The sequence below is a fragment of the Ostrea edulis genome, chromosome 4 (assembly GCF_947568905.1).
Source record: "Ostrea edulis chromosome 4, xbOstEdul1.1, whole genome shotgun sequence".
NCBI lineage: Eukaryota > Metazoa > Mollusca > Bivalvia > Ostreida > Ostreidae > Ostrea > Ostrea edulis.
In genome coordinates this window covers 70668002-70688087 of record NC_079167.1, presented here as the reverse complement: position 1 = coordinate 70688087, position 20086 = coordinate 70668002, and the positions used below count along the sequence as shown (strand labels likewise).

Genomic DNA, 20086 nt, shown 5'->3' with positions numbered 1-20086 from the left:
TTCGGTTGAGCATCACCGAAGAGACATTATTTGTCGAAATGCGCATCTGGTGCATCAAAATTGGTACCGTATAAGTTTTACATTTAATTATCAACGTTTCGATTAACCTGCACACAAAAAAACGACTACTATGAATTTTTCAATTTTACAAAAACATACAGTAATACAGTTAACACAGATAACATCCTGTTTATTTGGGACGGAAAGTACAGCTAGCAAGGTTACTTCGGACTCGGGGCTTCACACATAGAATTTGCCTCAAATCAAAATCTGTTCATATTGACCATGAACAGCTCAAAAGTTGTATTCATTTCTTAAATAAACCATTAAACTTTAAATGTTATTCATGATACAGCTATTGTGACGTCACAATTAAGTCTCAAATAGTTTCTCTCTTACCTTTGTAAAGTATGTTTTCTTTTTAATAGAATATAGATTGAAAATTAAATGTAGCTTTAGAGTTTATTTACTGACTGTGCTAAAATTTTGATAAAATGTGTTACATTCAGAATTTACTTTTGATGCTTTAAACTAAAGTAAGTATTTCCCTTTTCTATCAAATTAAGTGTAAAATGTATTATGTCAGAAATGGTTTACTAATATACTATTTATGGTTTATTCAAAGCATTTGAATGTTATTTCTAATTATGTAATGAATATAACAAAAGACATACCCGTTTCCAAATCACACCCCGTATCTCTCCTCGACCTGGTGTCAAGGACTGATAAGGGGTGTGGTATGGAAAAGGTTATGTTTTATTCTCAGAAATAAGAATTATATTCATCATGGAAATGAGGGTGATGATGTTGATGACAATAATCTAGATGATGTTTGACTACTTGATGTCTCCATTAAAGCTGTGACCCATGGGCAGTATCAACTTAAATATGCTCATCCTGAAGTTTTCTTGTTATCAAAGCCAGTTCTTTTCAGGAACTCGTATACAGTATATGCATTGATGAAGATCATATGATTCATGAATGGTAAAACATTTAATACAATTCATTCGTATATAGCGTTAATTCATAAATACTACCGACTTTTACAATTCCTATACCTACAAACTAAACATTTTCTCAATGATTTCTTTAGAGATAAAAGAGCATCAAGCATAAATGTATAAAAAATAAATAAATATAGATGTTGATTTCATTGTCTTCATTTTTCCTGGTTTTGATTCAATACACTGATAAATTGAATGTCGAAAGGATTTTGCGAGGATCCAGGAAATACTGTGGTAGTTCCTAGTGTACAGCATCTCCATCCACTCCGGACAAACTGGTAGAGGACTAAGCTCTGCCCAACCCTCTTCAAATCACAAAATATCCAGACTGTCCTAACAATTAGTACATCCGCCATGAAAGGTTTCCAAGTGTTAGACAAGAAGATGACTAGGATAAAATGTTGGTGGAATTCCAGATAGACCCTCGAGCATAAGAGAAATATTCCTGTAACAATCATTCATAGCGATTTAGAAACCATAAGCTATGGCTACATATTCTTGGAATCCAGAATTGAAGAAGTTGACAATCGAAAAAACCGCTGCTGTGCAAAACTTCATACATTTGTAGGGGTTATGAGATTGATCACTGTTCGTTATCTTCACTTTGCATACAGAGCGAATTTGAAAACTAAATTATCTCAGACCTTGGTAAGCAGGAACCAGCAACAAGAGTCGTGCTTGCTACTATAGCTCTTGGGATTGGACTCCGTGTGCCATCATTTCAAGTCCCCAACTAACATCGAAAAATACGTTCAGGAAACAAGAAGAGCTAGATGGGACAGAAATCCGACAAGTGCGAATCTCTACTGGAACAAAACAGATGGAAGGAGCAACCGTACCGGCTTACAGAATGCCATGAAACAGTTTTGTACAAGCAAGGATATTTGTTTAAAAGCTCAGTTATTACCACATTTAGATTTTACACCTGGATTGGAAATTAGTAAATGCAAGTGTTGCAGTGCATATGAACACGTTTGCAAATGTTCAGAATGTGATAAATGTTTGGAGTGTATTATAGGAACGGTAAAGGTCCTGTTGGAATTTTTATGGGTATAAATTGTGCTCCTTTGTAAGGTGACCTGATTTCATATTATCATGAAGTAAATATCATTCCAAAACTTCTACATGAGAAGAAAAATATCTTAATGTGACCTTCAATGCAACATTTAGATATATGGACGACATTTTCCTATTAACAGTAATATTTGTCATTCCTATGTCGATTTGATATATCCCTGTGAACTCAAAATAAAAGACACCTTAGAGTTGTTCATTTTTTTCTTCATACTTAGATGTTTTTATTGAAAAGAGATATTAACGGCAAACTAACAACTCAACTTTATGACAAAAGGGATGATTCCAGATTCTCCATCGTCAACTTCCCATACTTATTAAGCAATATTCCATTATCACCTGCAAATGTTGTGTATATATCTCAACTCATTCGAAACACTAGAACTTGTTCGGTATATAATTAGTTTTAAATCGAGGCAGGCTTCTGATAAACAAGTTGAAGGTGCAGGGATTTCAACAGACTCGTTTAGAGTCGGCATTTCGCAAATTCTATGGTCGTTATAACGAATGATCTAGTTTCCCAATACAACTTATCAGTGGATCAAATACTGTCTGACTTGTTTCATACCGATTGTTAGGCCGTTCTCGGCACACTAATTGTGACTACGGCTAACTCCGTTTACCTGATCAGGATATAGGGCTCACGGCGAGTGTGACCGGTCGACAGGGGATGCTTACTCCCTCTAAGCACCTGATCCCACCTCTGATATATCCAGAGGTCCGCGTTTGCCCAACCCTCTATTTAGTATTGCTTTTAGGAGTCATGCGATTGATCACTGTTCCTTATTTTCACCTTTCATGTATCTTTTGATTGTGTTACTTGTTGATAGATAGACGTGCTTTACTAGAGGTGGTATCAGTTAACTCCAAAAGATCTGTTTATTTTGACTTTGGTATATGTACATTGATGGGAATGTTGTATCGGGCCTGTTAATTATATATGTACAGGTTGAAGATATTTTAGCTAGCACAAATTATGTGTAAATAATTTTTTACTTGTATTTTGATTACATTTTTTTGTTGGAGACAAGGGTTCATTCAAATAGTTCTTCTACATTGTCATTACTTGTATCTTTAGTGCCTACATCCTTATTAAATACCTTTGAAATGTCATAGGATATATAGGTATGTGATAGACCAGTCAGATTGATTCCCATAGCTTCACTGGGAATAGTTCAGACATTGTTCCATTTAATCTGAAATCCTAACGCTGCATAAGATTTGCAATATTTCAACTCTCAAAATCTGCATCATTCAAAAGATGTATATAATTCTGCTGATAATTGCATACATATTAAGCTATGAATAATGGTATATTAGGTAAGTTTGGCATCATGAATTTTATAATTTCATTGAGGCCACCTTAAAGACCCAATTTTAAGTTAACATCCCCAAATGGTAAGCCGCCTGTCATTCAAACATTTAGCAACATATCTCAGGTGGAGTGACATCTGCAGAGACTGTGGTCTGGAGGGCCCCAGAGAGGTGTTTTGATAGCAATAACAGTCAATTAGTGCAGGCTTTCTGTAGATCTTGAGGAAGCCCAGTATACCAGAGATTTGATAGCATGGACATGTCCACAACTCGCAATTATTAACAATGTAATTTTAACATAATTGTATTCTTTTCTCATCTATATACATGTACATGTATTATGAATTACACAATCAGAAATCAAACAATACCTTGCACATTAATTTCTAAAACTTGTAACTTACTGAAATAATACATATTATCAATTTATGACAGCTCTACATTTATAAAAGAAATTATTCATTCAGCCAATGAATGAGAGTAAGAGAAAGAGAGAGATAAAAGGGGTGGTGGGTGTAGACTGTGTGTCAGCAACTGTTAGAGATACAACCATTATACAAACACCATCACCACTGAAACTCTGCAGACGCCCCTGAGATATGTCCTGTGTATATCAAAACTATACATAACACCCTGATCTTTTGACCTGATCAATTCCAGGTAAATAACAATGACCATAGATGAGCTCCGCCCACATCCAGTGATCCGTAAAGAAATCGTACGGTATTATTTTTGGGTCTTTAAAGTATTTGTATTCTATATTTTGCTGGAATTCACCTGTGCATGTCCATTTCATTGTCTAGCAATAAAGCCAACAATTTCAACAAATCAAAGCAATGCAAGGTGAAGATAACGAACGGTGATCAATCTCATAACTCCTACATGCAATACAAAATAGATAGTTGGGCAAACACGGACCCTTGGACACACCAGAGGTGGGATCAGGTGCCTAGGAGGAGTAAGCATCCCCTGTTGACCGGTCACACCCGCCGTGAGCCCCATATCCTGATCAGGTAAACGGAGTTATATGCAGTCAAAATCAGTGTGCCAAGAACGGCTTAACAATCGGTATGAAACACGTCAGACAGCATTTGACCCAATGCGAGGTTGTATTGACGAACTAGATCGTTATAACGACCATAGAATTTGCGAAATGCTGACTTCAATCGAAACTGTTGAAATCCCTGTACCATCAACTTGTTTGTCAGTAGCTTACCTCGATTTAAAAACTGACCATATCCAGAACAAGCTCTTGCATATCGAATCAGTTGAGATATATAAACACCCTATGCAGGTGATAATGGAATATTGCTACATAAATGTGGGAAGTTGACGATGGAGAAGCTGAAATCATCCCGTTTGTCATACAGTTGAGTTGTTAGTTTGCCGTTAATGTCTACTTTCAATAAAATATCTAAGTATGAAGCAGAAATGGACGACTCTGTGGTGTCCTTTATTTCGAGCTCACAGGGATATAACAAATCGACATATGAATGAAAGCTATCATTGTTAATAGACAAAACGTCATCGATATATCTAAAAGTCGAATTGAAGGTCACAGCGAGATATTTTTTCTTCTCACGTAGAAGTTTTTGAATAAATTCTGCTTCATATGAATATAAAAACAGGTCAGCTAACAAAGGAGCACAATTCGTGCCCATGGGAATTCCAACAGACTGTTGGAAGACCTGATCACCAAAGACCACGAAGATATTGTCAATGAGGAACTCTAGCATATTTTTTATTTCAACTTCAGAGTACTTGTGCGTGGAATCAGAGCAATCTTATACTAGTAATTTTCGATACCCTGAATAAAACATATCTCAAAAATAAATTCACAGTACATGTATCATGTTTATTAAAATTCATTTGCAATATGCCAGAAAATCATCAACTTTAAATTCCGGTTCACACTAAACTTCTGATAAGTATGTGTCAATATTCCACTATCACCAGTATATGGTGTTTATATTTTAACTGATAGATACGCAAGAGCTTGTTCTGCGTATGATCAGTTTTTAAACGAGGCAGGCTACTGACAAACAAGTTGATAATACAGAGTTTTCAACATTTATGTAGCAATATTCTACTATCACCAGCATATGGTTTTTATATTTGAACTGAAATATACGAAAAAGAATGTTCTGTGTATCATCAGTTTTTAAACGAGGCAGGCTACTGAAAAACAAGTTGATGTTAGGGAGGTTTCAACATTCTCGTTTAAACTCAGCATGTTGCAAATTCTATGGTCGTTATAATGATCAAGTTTGCCCATTTAACCTATCATTGGGTCAAATTCTGTCTGGCATGTTTCATACCGATTGTTAGGCCGTTTGTGGCACACTGGTTTTGACTGCGGGTAACTCGGTTACCTGGTCTCACGGTGGGCGTGACCGGTCGACAGAAGATGTTTACGCCTCCTAGACACCTGATTCTACCTCTGGTATATCCAGGTGTCCATGTTTGCCCAACATTCTATTTTGTATTCCTAAAAGGAGTTATGAGGTTGATCATTGTTCGTTATCTTCAACTGTCATAGAAAAAATAGATATTATCATACAGTAACTTAATCCGAAGAGTCGAATCACGTAGAGTTTACAGGCGCGGATCATCAGATCACACGAAACACAAAGCTTCGAGTTTGATCTGATGATCGTCGCCTCTTAACTAGACGTGTTCTAACTCTTCGGATCAAGTTACTGTAGTAATGATACTATTGTAAATTTATTATATACCCACTTATTATTGTATTTTTAAATCCCCATTTATAAGATAATATTGATTGATTGTGTATTGTTTTACGTCCCGCTTTGAGAATTTTTCATTCATATGGAGACGTCACCATGGCCGGTGAAGGGCTGCAAAATTTAGACCTATGGTCGGTGCTTACGACATTTGAGCAAGGGGGATCTTTATCGAGCCACACCTTCTGTGACACGGGCGTCGGTTTTTGCTGGTTCATTCGAAGGACCACCCTTTTAAGTCGCCTCTTACGACAAGTAAGGGGTACTGAGGACCTATTCTAACCCATGCCAGATTCTCACGGGTATATAAAATAATAAATGCAATGCAAATTACCAAAACACAGACATACCGTGAAATTATATTTTGTGTAAGCAGTTTTGTTTGTGACGCGGTTGATATTTTCCACAAAAACGTTGCGTTGATGTATTGTTACGTCATTAGATTCAAATGATACTGATACGCAAACTCCCCGTCAAAGCCTTACGTCACCTACGAATAGACACTTCCTATGTGACGCAGTACAATAGACAGATTTGTATATTGTGAGTCCGCGATTATCACGCAGGCAAATAACACTAAAGAAGTAGTTCGTAATTAAAAGTTAGAAGATATTGACATTAAGAGCATTGATATAAAAGTATGGCATTTATTTTATACATAAAATGATCAAAAGGTATGGGAAAGCTTGTTTCGAATTTAAAATCATTGATACTTTCCAAACTATTTATTTGTTTTATCTACGGGGTTGTCTATGAAGTATACCGCAGTGACGGCGACATTTTTCCAGAAGCATTATGGGTAATATTCATCTTTTTTTCAGCTGATGAAGAGCAAATCATGTTACTCATATGTGTAATCATTGAAGCGAGATCGTCGCTTTGCGACACGAGCTTCACTCGCTATGAGACCATTATTTGAGAAGTTAGTTCTGAATAAATATATTCCTAAACTACATACAAACCCTTACAAACAAAGATACATTGCTGGATCCAGTAAGTGCTCTACCAAGTCCTCACGAAAATGTTAACAGCTGTGAAGGAGAAACTTCAAACTTACTGTACGACTACATATGCCAGAAGTGGTGTTAATCAAATGTGGATTCTAAAATATTCTTAAGAACTTTTAGTAAACTTGAAATCACAGAATTTTTCCCAAATCAATAGCATTAAAACCTATGACTTTTCAACACTATACACGACCATTCCTCACGATAAATTAAAGACTAGACTTTTTGACATCATAGACAGTTGCTTCTTCAACAAAAACGGAAAACGGAAACATCCATATCTAGTGATCAGTCATTCAAAAACTTACTTTGTTAAACACCACTCTCACTCCACACACAAGTACTCTGAAGTTGAAATAAAAAATATGCTAGAGTTCCTCATTGACAATATCTTCGTGGTCTTTGGTGATCAGGTCTTCCAACAGTCTGTTGGAATTCCCATGGGGATGAATTGTGCTCCTTTGTTAGCTGACCTGTTTTTATATTCATATGAAGCAAAGTTTGTTCAGAGACTGCTACGTGAAAGGAAAGGGTCTCTCGCTGTGACCTTCAATTCGACTTTTAGATATATCGATGACGTTTTGTCTATTAACAATGATAGCTTTCATTCATATGTCGATTTGATATATCCCTGTGAGCTCGAAATAAAGGACACCACAGAGTCGTCCATTTCTGCTTCATACTTAGATATTTTATTGAAAGTAGACATTAACGGCAAACTAACAACTCAACTGTATGACAAACGGGATGATTTCAGCTTCTCCATCGTCAACTTCCCACATTTATGTAGCAATATTCCATTATTACCTGCATAGGGTGTTTATATATCTCAACTGATTCGATATGCAAGAGCTTGTTCTGGGTATGGTCAGTTTTTAAATCGAGGTAAGCTACTGACAAACAAGTTGATGGTACAGGGATTTCAACAGTTTCGATTGAAGTCAGCATTTCGCAAATTCTATGGTCGTTATAACGATCTAGTTCGTCAATACAACCTCGCATTGGGTCAAATGCTGTCTGACGTGTTTTATACCGATTGTTAAGCCGTTCTTGGCACACTGATTTTGACTGCAGATAACTCCGTTTACCTGATCAGGATATGGGGCTCACGGCGGGTGTGACCGATCAACAGGGGATGCTTACTCCTCCTAGGCACCTGATCCCACCTCTGGTGTGTCCAGGGGTCCGTGTTTGCCCAACTATCTATTTTGTATTGCTTGTAGGAGTTATGAGATTGATCACTGTTCGTTATCTTCACCTTGCATTCATGACTAATATCACTTATCATAGTAATCAATATCGACATTTTGGCCCTTTCTTAATCTAGCTATTATTGCCAATAAATGAAACTCATAAGAAATTGTGGAGAAAGGATTTCTTCTAAAGAAAGAAAATTATACCCTTTTCGATTTTCTACTCATTCAAATGGTTTAACAGTACCAAGAATGTCAACAAGGTTGTTCATATCTTCTGACCTAGCTTTTGTGCAATGTAATCCTCCCCTGATATGACATGATATGGTTGTTAATGGTCTCTGCTATGACAAGAGCTGCACTTGATGCACGCCTCATTGCATTATTGGTTTTGTGTCTGTGAGACCGAGATTGGGTGGCTTTGTAAATCCACAATATTAAAGGCGGAAACAAACAAGCTACAGGAAAACAACAAATTGGGTCATATCTCAAAGATAGAGTTATAGCTCTTTGATTCATTAATTGATTATCACTCTTTGAATGTGTGTCTATGAAATAAATTCAGTTATATTTCTACACAATCAACAGTTCAGTATTAGCGACTATATATGCCGGAAGTGGTGTAAATCAAACGTAGATTTTAAAAAAAACTCTAAAGAACCTTTAGTGAACTTGAAATCGCAAAGCATTTGTCAAATCAACAATATCAAAACACCATACACGGCCATTCCGCTCGATAAGTTAAAGACTACACGTTTTAATATCGTAGACAGTTACTTCAATAAAAAATGGACAACGGAAATATTCATGTATAGTGATCGATCATGCAAAAAAACCACTGTGTTAAACACCACTCTGATTTCATGCACAAGTACTCTGAAGTTGAATTAAAAATATGCTGCAGTTCCTCCTTGACAATATGTCCGTATTCTTTGGTGATCAGGTCTTCCAACCGTATTTTGGAATCCCCATGGACACGAATTATGCTCCTTTGTTAGCTGACTTCCTTTTATATTCTTATGAAGCAGAATTTATTTAAAAACTTCTACGTGAGAAGAAAACAATCTTTTGCTGTGGCCTTTAATGTGATATTTAGATATATCGACGACGTATTATCTATTAACAATAATAATTTTCACTCATATGTCAATTCGATATATCCCTGTGAGCTCGAAATCAGCGACACCACAGAGTTGCCCACTTCAGCTTCATACTTAGATATTTATAGAAAATATCAACGGCGAACTAACAACTCAACTTTATGATAAACGGGATGATTTCAGCTTCTCACTCGTAAATGTCCCATATTTATGTAGCGATATTCCATTATAAATTGCAGATGGTGTTTATATCTCTCAACTGATTCGATACACAAGAACTGGTTATGCATATGATCCGTTTTTAAATCTTATGGTGCAGGGATTTCGTATTGTTCAAAGTCAGCATTTTGCAAATTCCATGGTCGTTATAACGATATAATAATAATAATAATTGGTTTTATATAGCGCCTTTTCCAGCGTATGCTGCTCAAAGCGCATTACAATAATCAATGTACATTATTACCCCGGCAGACCTTATATCAATCTACAACTTTTTCAGCCTCCTAGTAAGCATACAGTGCAAGCTGCCATTACAAGCGCTAGAGCACTAACACTCTAACAATATCTTTCACTGTCTATAGCCAGGTACCCCTTTTACACTTGGGTGGAGTTTGCCAATACAACCTATTATTTGGTCAAATGCTGCTGACTTGCTTTATTTCTATTGTTAATCCGTTCTTTGGCACACTGATTTCGACTGCGGATTGCTCCGTTTACCTGATCAAGTCATAGGGCTCAAGCCCGAGGTGACCGGTCGACGGTGAATATTTACTCCTCCTAAGCACCTGGTCCCACCTCTGGTATATCTAGAGTTCCGTGTTTGCCCAACTCTCTATTTTGTATCGCATATAGGAGGTATGAGATGTTCGTTATCTTCGACTTTCATGCCTTTGTGTACCTACTAGGAATAAGCCTACACAAATAGAAAATTACGCAAAAGAAAGATATACTAATACAATAAGAAAGCTAATTAAGAGGACATTTACGATCTACATCACTGAAGGGGGGGGGGGGGTGTTACATGTGAAATTTCATCTAAGTTTATTCAGAATCGTTCAACATATTTTAAAAAACAGGTTAAAGCTTAAAATAAATTTCAATTCAAAATTTCACCTCATGCCACCTCTATGTTCATGGATCCGTATTTGCCCACCTCTTTCTTTTGTATTCTTTGTGGGAGTTATGAGATTGATCACTGTTAATCATTTTCACATTTCATAACATTACTCTATCTCATGGAGAGAAATCGGTCATGCTAAATTTATTTCTAGTAATTGAGAACAAATCAGTGTTTGGTATGGTTGGGACTGTCTCATTAGGCTATTATAAACTATTTCTACATATTCGTAGTTTGTCTACATGTGTATATTGTGTTGACTCAAAGTTACACATTCTGCTAGAAGTCAACCATTTGTGTTCATGAATGGTGAAGATAACGAACAGTGATCAATCTCATAACTCCTATAAGCAATACAATATAGATAGTTGAGCAAAAACGGACCCCTGGACACACCACAGTGGGATCAGGTGGGATCAGGTGGCTAGGAGGAGTAAGCATCCCCTGTCGACCGGTCGCACCCGCCATGAACCCTATATCTTAATTAGGTAAACGGAATTATCCGTAGTTAAAATCAGTGTGCGAAGAACGGCCTAAGAATCGGTATGAAACACGCCAGACAGTATTTAATCCAATGATAGATTGTATTGACGAACTAGATCGTTATAACGACCATAGAATTTGCGAAATGTTTACTTCATTCGAGACTATCGAAACCCCTGTACCATCAACTTCTTTGTCAGTAACTGGCCTCGATTTGAAAACTGACCATACGCAGAACAAGTTCTTGCGTATCAAATCAGTTGAGAAATATTAACACCATATGCAGGTGATAATGGTATTTTGCTACATAAATAAGAGAAATTGACGATGGAGAAGTTGAAATCATCTCGTTTGTCATAAAATAGAGTTGTCAGTTTGCCGTTAATGTGTACTTTTAATAAAATATCAAAGTAGGAAGCAGATTTGGACGACTCTGTGGTGTCTTTTATTTCGAGCTCACAGGGATATATCGAATTGACATATAAATGAAAGTTATTATTGTTAATAGACAAAACGCCGTCGATAGATCTAAATGTCGAATTGAAGGCCACAGCAAGATATTTTTTTCTTCTCATGTAGAGGTTTTTGAATAAATTCTTCTTCATATGAGTATAGAAACAGATCAGCTAACAAAGGATTTTATTACCTGACCCTTATCAATTTCATTATTGTAAAATACGTTTGGAATTTGCATAGAATATACAAGGTATTTATTGGTCATTGAATTTTACAGACAGTTCCACTATACATTTTTGGATGAAAAAATGAGACATGACTAAACTTATTGTCTTAATTTCTGCATAACGCCGAACTCGTATGTAAAACTCTCATTGGAACAGAGTAAAGTTTTGTGCGAATATGATGTGGACCTAATTGTCTATTGACTTAAGGTAAAAGTGAATCAAACGTGATACCATTCATATTTGGTCTTTTATAGGAACGATATCCATGACTGCGTTTACGTCTTTGAGTATTGGGACATAGTCCCATCATATTAGCAATATTAAAATCCCGCATTATACATATTACAACAAAAGTACATACCGTCTATACTTCTGTGTTTAGTAAACCAGAAGTGATAAAAGAATTAGATATGTTACATGATGAATATCTTTTGGTTCCAGCTGACAAAGCTTGTAACAATATTGTCTTTGTTTGTAAGACTCATTAACACATCTGTATTTTAAACGAACTTTTGGTAATCGTCCTTATACTCCAACTGCCCTTTCAAAAGATGAAGTTCTTCAAAACCATGCTTCAGTTTTAGACACAGTTAATAACCCACTCAATGAGTCGATTGAATATAAGTTACCGTACCTATACTGCATTTCTAAACTACATAAAAACCCTTACAAAGATGCATTGCTGGATCCAGTAAGTCCTCTACCAAGCCTCTATTTTTGCTCCTCACGAAAATATAAACAGCTGTGAAGGAGAAACTTCAAACTTACTGTGTGACTACATATGCTAGAAGAAACAATTTTAAAGAACTTTTAGTAAACTTGAAATCCCAAAACTTTTCTCAAATCACCAACATAAAAACGTATGACTTTTCAACACTTTACCAACCATTACTCACAATAAATTAAAGACTATACTTTTTTTATATGTAGTTGCTTCTTAAATAAACGGAAATATTCATATCTAGTGATTAGTCATCCAAAACATTACTTTTTAAACACCACTCTGATTCCAGGCACAAGTACTCTGAAGTTGAAATAAAAAATATGCTAGAGTTCCTCATTGACAATATCTTCGCGGTCTTTCGTGTTCAGGTCTTCCAAAAGTTTGTTGGAATTCCCTTTGGCACGAATTGTGTTCCTTTGTTAGTTGACCTTTTTTTTATATTCATGTGAAGCAAAATTTATTCAAAAACTTCTACGTGAGAAGAAAAATATCTTGCTGTGGCCTTGAATTTAACGTTTCGATATATCGACGATGTTTTATTTATCAACAATAATAACATTCATTCATATGTCGATTCGATATATCCCTATGAACTCAAAATAAAAGACACCACAGAGTCGTTCACTTCTGCTTCATACTTAGATATTTTATTGAAAGTAGACATTAACAGCAAACTGACACCTCAATTGTATGATAAAAGGGATGATTTTAGCTCTCCGTTGTTAACTTCCGTGATTTATGTAGCAATATTCTGTTGTCACCTACAGATGGTGTTTATATCTCTAAAATGATTCAATACACAAGAGCTTGTTCTGTGTATGGTCAGTTTCTAAATCGCGACAAGCTACTGACGAACACATTGATGGGACAATTTATGAGATATCACGTTTTTCATAAACTCGAGTGTTAGATTGCGTGTGTTTCCGGTCGACAGGGGATGCTTACTCCTCCTAGGCACCTGATCCGATCTCTGAGTTTAGGGGTCCGTGTTTGCCCAAATCTCTATTTTGTATTGCTTATGGGACTTATGAGATTGATCACTGTTCCTTAGCTTCACCTTTCATCTATGTTCAATAGAATATCTAAGTAGGAAGCGGATGTGCTTCCCTGACTTGTTGTTTAATGCTCATTACGTCACTATCTATTCAGAAGACCTTCACACTAATTTCATGTTAAAAAAACAAAAGACATTAAGCTTCTTCAATACTTGTTCTTATTGTTTTTCACTATTTTGTCGCCCTATTCCATCGTTACCATCAACGTTTACTTTCGTATATATAGGCGTAGATATTTTTGGTCCTCGTCAGGTATCTTATACAATATCCGATCTGCCGATTCCGGTGTGCTCATGAGTGATGAGATTTTACTCTCGCTAACATTTGTATGAGTTTCACTCACATTTCCGATCGATCCTTTTCTTCTCATTTTTTGACATCCCTTTTCTCCCATGTCTTGAAAAAAATTCAAATTGAACCATCAACAAGATATTCGTACCTAAATGAAAGCTGAAGAGAAGGAACAGTGATCAATCTCTTAACTCATATAAGGAATACAAAATAAAGAGTACTGATACTGATTTTGTCTACAAATAACTCCGTTTACCTGATCAGGATATTGGGCTCACGGCGGGTGTGACCGGTCGACAGGAGATGTTTACTCCTTCTAGGCATCTGACCCCACCTCTGGTGTATCCATGGATCCGTGTTTGCCCAACTATCTATTGTTATGAGATTGGTCACTGTTCGTTATCTTCACCTTTCAGTTGTATATTCCTGACAACGATAGTGATCGAGGCACAATACATGTACATACTTCACGGCAGTTTATATTTTCTCAATAGAATATTTACTGGATCCTGCAATGCGCCTCTGCTTGTAAGGGCTGTTTTATGTAGAGTCACAATATCACTCTGGGCTTCATTTAAAGATCAAGGCTCTTTTGAATTTCGAACCTTTTAGAATAAATGACTTCAGGTCACCATTTTCAGCTATATTGACATCATCAGTAATGACTATCCAGATGGACTATGTAATTGAAAGAAGAAAAGCTTGCAGTATGAAGTGAAAAACATTACTGAAATCATGAAGTTCTAAACAGTATACCTGCATTTATGTATCGTACATGCTAGTATCTTAGAATATCGTTTGTAGAAAATGCAATACAATGAATACATTACGATTGTCATTAGTACAAGTATATTCATAATGTAGTCGATGGTTGATATGTTACGTAGTCAACAAATTGATACAGTCACCAATCATTTCCTTATTTTGTTATTCCAAATAAAGTGTTGATCTTGTTTACATACATGTATATTCTAATACAAACATCACTCTTTTCCTGGTTTAAGTGGTGAAAATGTACACACTTATATACAAGAGAGAAATTTATTATCTGATATAGCTGAATGGAATGTACTTGTTAAATAACAAAGATGGATATGCTGATTGTCGTGTTAGTCTGTTGTGCTCCAGAAGGTTTGTGCAGATTATATATTGAAATTTGAAATTAATTTTTTAGCATATGTTTTTGCACAAAATATTAACGAACTTCAAAATTCAAACGTTTAGGTGTTCGTTCGTTTGTGGGATATATTGCCTCACAAAGCTCCGGTTTTACCCCCCAAAACGAAGCCAACAAGGCTGTAGACAGCGACATGACATCTTGTGCTGTAACGGAGAAAGGTGAAGGAGAATATTGGAAAATTCAATTCAACCAATCCCTAACTGTAGTTGGTGTTAGCTTTAAGCTATATGGAGGTCAGTAATATGTCAGTAATGTGTTTGTTTCAGTGATTAATCAACTGATTCAATTAGTGGTTTCAATCATAAACATTTTTTTTTAGGCAATTATACAATACAAGTACAGAATAAGTCCAGTGTATATTCCTCTCAACACGTCTGTTCAGATGAACGACTACCTTTTACGTCTCTAATTTACGAACAAACTGACAATTGTAATCGACACTTGTATGGAGATGTGATCATTATCAATCAGACAAGTTATGGATCGTTGAAAGTATGCGATTTCAAACTCAAAGGTATAGTTGTAGGAGATAATTTATTTTCTATTGAATCAAATTGTATTTTAGCAATACATTTACATCATTCGACATTTATATGTTGGCTTGTATGAAAGTACAAATTGGGGATTTTAATTATTCTGTGGTTGTACGAATTCCTTCAATGGGATCGTTATTTGGGGTCTTTAATATTTTCAGTGAGTGTTTAGTTTGGGTATTTGAACACCTTAAAACAGTTTAATGCAGTGCATACACTACTCGATTGAAAACGTACTGAGACTGTCATTCTTTGTTGATATTTACTATTAATGTGCTGTTAGTCCTGATAGGTTCTGATGATCACTGATACTGTTGGTACTGACAACATCTGTTTTGGAAATGCTGGTATTTAATTTTGTCTGTAGTTTGGAGTTTTAAAACAAACAGTTTTTCAAACATTTTTTCTTTATGTGCATATTGTTTGTCATCCTATCGAGACAACTACAACAATATCAATCACAAAAATGTGCATGAGATAATCCAGCTTTGAATTTGGTTACTTGATTATGCTTCTTGAATTTCTTTATATAGAAATTCTTCAAATTTTATTTTTATTTTAGGAAAACAATTGAGAGACGTACTGGATTTATTTCTTGATTTTTGATTGTTATTTATTTTTACCGAATACTTACGTTAGATCATTCCGACTGGTGTAATTGAATATACAACAAATACAAGGCACACTTATGAATGTTGTAATAGGAACTCTAAATAATTACTAGACTCTCTCTCTCTCTCTCTCTCTCTCTCTCTCTCTCTCTCTCTCTTTTCTCTCTCTTTCTCTCTCTTTCCAGTAGTTGTGGTGTTTGAGGACTGCTTTCGTAAATAGAACGTTTCCCATGAAAATTGACAAAATGGAATTGATCGATAAGATATAGTAATATAAGTAAATACAATACAAACTATTAAACTGTTTTATAAATGTATTAACTATTAATTGAACACTTTCACATTATTAATATTAATTAAGTAATAATTAAGATTTATGTACTTAGAGATTGACATTATATAACAAAAATAAATGCCAATCTGCAATTTGGCCATGCCTCATTATCCTATAGTTTTTCATCAAAATTTATTTATTGGCATAACCTGGATACAATGTTCTAAATACATAATGTAAAACATGTATATTCCAAATCAATTCCGAGTGTCTTTTGTCACAATGGAAATAGATAGGGTCAGCTATTTAGGGTATTAAAAGTTAACAAAGCTGTGAAATTGGATCGGTGGTATATATATGCATGTAGATATAACACAAGGAGTATGAGAAAATAAATTTTCCTGAATAACAACAATATGATATGAATATAATTTTCAAAAATACTTCAAGCATATTTAGAAATTTCTCCCTGACATTGGACTATAATTAAACTTATCGATATTTCATTTTTGCATCTGATATCAGGTAATTTGTTCTTCACGTTTCTGTAAACTAAAGACGTCTCCATATGAGTGAAATATTCTCCAGAGGGATGTTAAACAATACTAAATCAACCAATCAATAATCTGTAAATTAAATGTAGTTACTATGAGTAGATCTGTGTCAATTCTTCATCTATCAGTAGGATCTGTAAAATATTGTAATGTTTTGGGGTTTTTTTTTTTTCTCTTTTACACACACATTTCCAGTTCTTTAATACATGCACAATTGCAACCATGTACACTTTGCGCATTATGTAGGTGATGAGAATAACGGTCCAATATCGTTCAATATGTATGCGTGATCAAAAATAAAGTATCATATAATATATTATTCAAACGTGTTATACCATAGATATCGATAGAAGATATCTATATTACAATATACATGTACATAAATATGCTTTTTATTTGCTTAATACTAATTCAATTTCAATGAATTAAGAACATGAATCTCTTAATATTTTAAAGAAGTGAATTCACGAATATTTTGATCAAGAAATTAAGGACGTATGATAAAATGAAAATATGTATTACAAAATCCGGGGCCCCATATGATCCTATTAGCGTTTGGTATTGTAATTTTCTCAAAAAGCTGTTAAACAATATGCATATCATGAAAAAAGTGTAACGACAGTAATTTCCTCAGCTCTTATCGGTGACTATCAGAACAAACAGTACAATCCACAGTAAGTATCAGCGTTTCTCATATCCACAGAAATTATAAGTACCATCAACACAACAACACAGTAAAAATGTCATTTACAGGGTTTGTTTGTCCATCAGTTGATGAATGTATGATAAATTATATATGAATACCTTCAATACTTGTACAATACAATACAATGTATTTCACTGTCTTTAAAGCTGACATGAATTAATAAATATAGTATAATTCTATATGTCCGCCATATTTCTCTGCTAATCCGCCATATTAGTTGGAATTTCTATTGTTATATGTATCGGGGTTCGCATGGTATATAAGGGGACGAGCTTTGCTACGCTTCACTTCACATCAGTGTCTTCGATTTACCTGTGCGGGTAGCTTCGACAGGTAACACGTACATCTCCGATACTAATTTATAGGACATCAAGAAATGAAATCACGTTTTGGAACACCACGCAGTGCTCAAAATTATAATAAACATATCATACAGTAGTAAATCATTCTAAATATATATATTTGGATAAATATATATAGAATGCCTTTACTTTACGTGAACGTGCGTGCATTTGCAGTAAATATGTCAAAACTATACAAAAATGCGGAGAAATATTTCATCTTTTATCTATTGATAAAATGGAATAAGCAAAGAGTATACAATCTATACCATTTACAATTACTTCAAGTAAAAGGCAAAGACATAAATACTACTGTACTTATAAAAATGGCATGTATGCTCGCCATGAAAACGCATCGAATGCGGACGACTATTTACCTGGGCCTACTCGTAATATCTGTAAAGGACCGCAGATGTACGTGTAAACTTGTCGAAAATACTCTAAGTAGTAGTAAAACTCCCTTTATTTGCATAATCCATGAAACAAAACGATAAACTCCATTTGCATTCCAACAGTAAACAACATTGTCCATTGTACAGACTGCGACACACATAGCCCGTGCTGATCAGCTATCTTCAATCAGGGGAAGTATCAGAGTATAATATTTACCCTGTATTGTGCATGAATCTCCTTATACCATATGATTTACTGGTCAGAGTATTGCAGACTTATAAATCAGGAGATCATTTAGGTACATAAATTTGCATATACAACACTGTACGAGTGTATGGGATGAGATATATATATATATATATATATATATATATATATATATATAACGACGAGAGAGAGAGAGAGAGAGAGAGAGAGAGAGAGAGAGAGAGAGAGAACCGATGATCTTGTAATAATCGTGCTCTTATTAAGACAAATGATATCGTTAATTCAATAAAAAGAGAACAGTACTAGTAACTCAATATTGCTCTCATTAATTGATAATACAGATTTATTTGATTCATTTAATTAAAGCACGCATTAATTAAAAATTAAACATATTTTTAAATAATGTTATTTTCAATTACTTCATTTTATGCTAATTTGGCGCTCAATAGATCTTATATATCTATCCCATTTTGCGTTATTACATTCTGCGTCGAACTCGACGCAAATCGTACTAATGCAAAATGTAATAATCGAGTTTATCACATTATGTGTCGTTATCAAACATCAAGGGGGGAGGACAAGAGTGTCTGTCACCCACCTTTAATAACAATATCCATTTTTTGTTAGTTTGTAATGCAAATAAAAGATACATTGAGTGACAACCCTTCCCCCACTTACCCCAGCTTGAAAGTTCTGATATAATAGTAGAAGACACACACCACCACCAATTAAGAAAATGAAGATATGAGGCACTCATAGTAGAGGACTCTAACCACCCCATCCGACCCCCAACGACTGAAGAAAATGAAGTGTAGGGGGGAAATTATTGAGATAGTCAAAGTAAAAAACTCTTTAACCCTTCACCCAACATTAGGACTTTAAACATCGGACAAAACATCTTGGTTTGTTTGGGTGAATTGTTTTATTTTATTGCTGTTTTCGTTCATTTTTTTTAAATTATTATTTTAAATGGCAAGAAATTTTGAAGAATCCAATTTTCCATTTTCCCCCCTGTTGTACCCCCCCCCCCCTCATGAAAAATGACGATACATGTCTGGTTATTACATGTACATTTTGTTTTGCAACACATGCATGTATACTAATTGTATGGTGCATGTAGAATTGCACCCTTTACCAAGTTTTCCTTCATTTACACAGTGTAAGGAATGGTAAACCAAAATCACAAAACAAAATGCATAAAGACCAAGATATTTTCAAGCGTAGGAACTTCATTCATAAATACATGTATTCAGAAAAATCGCATGCATGCATTGCAGGACTATAGCATTTGTGTGTTTTAACGTTTCTGTAACATGCCATAATGATTACTTTGAGGCTTGAGTGTAATTTATTCATAAATATTTTCATTTCGTAGATCTGGCGCAATGGCCATACCGCTGTACGTAGAAATTTAAAATTCAAATGTATTCGATAAGATGTTAGTATGCATAAATCAGTAGAATTCGTGTTGAGCTTTTATTTGATATGATACAATGTC

General features: G+C 35.0%; 1 protein-coding gene across 3 annotated transcripts in view; it reads left to right on the top strand.

Moving 5' to 3' along the window:
* Window positions 1-20086, top strand: part of LOC125670753 (uncharacterized) — a 115770-nt gene that overhangs the window by 59925 nt on the left and 35759 nt on the right. For 2 of the 3 annotated variants that reach the window (XM_056163657.1, XM_056163658.1), the window contains exon 3: window positions 15289-15483. The exons of the other annotated variant lie outside the window; for it this stretch is intronic. In XM_056163657.1, coding sequence (XP_056019632.1) covers window positions 15289-15483 — 195 coding nt within the window. The remainder of the gene's footprint in view (window positions 1-15288; window positions 15484-20086) is intronic. 3 annotated transcript variants of the gene reach the window in all.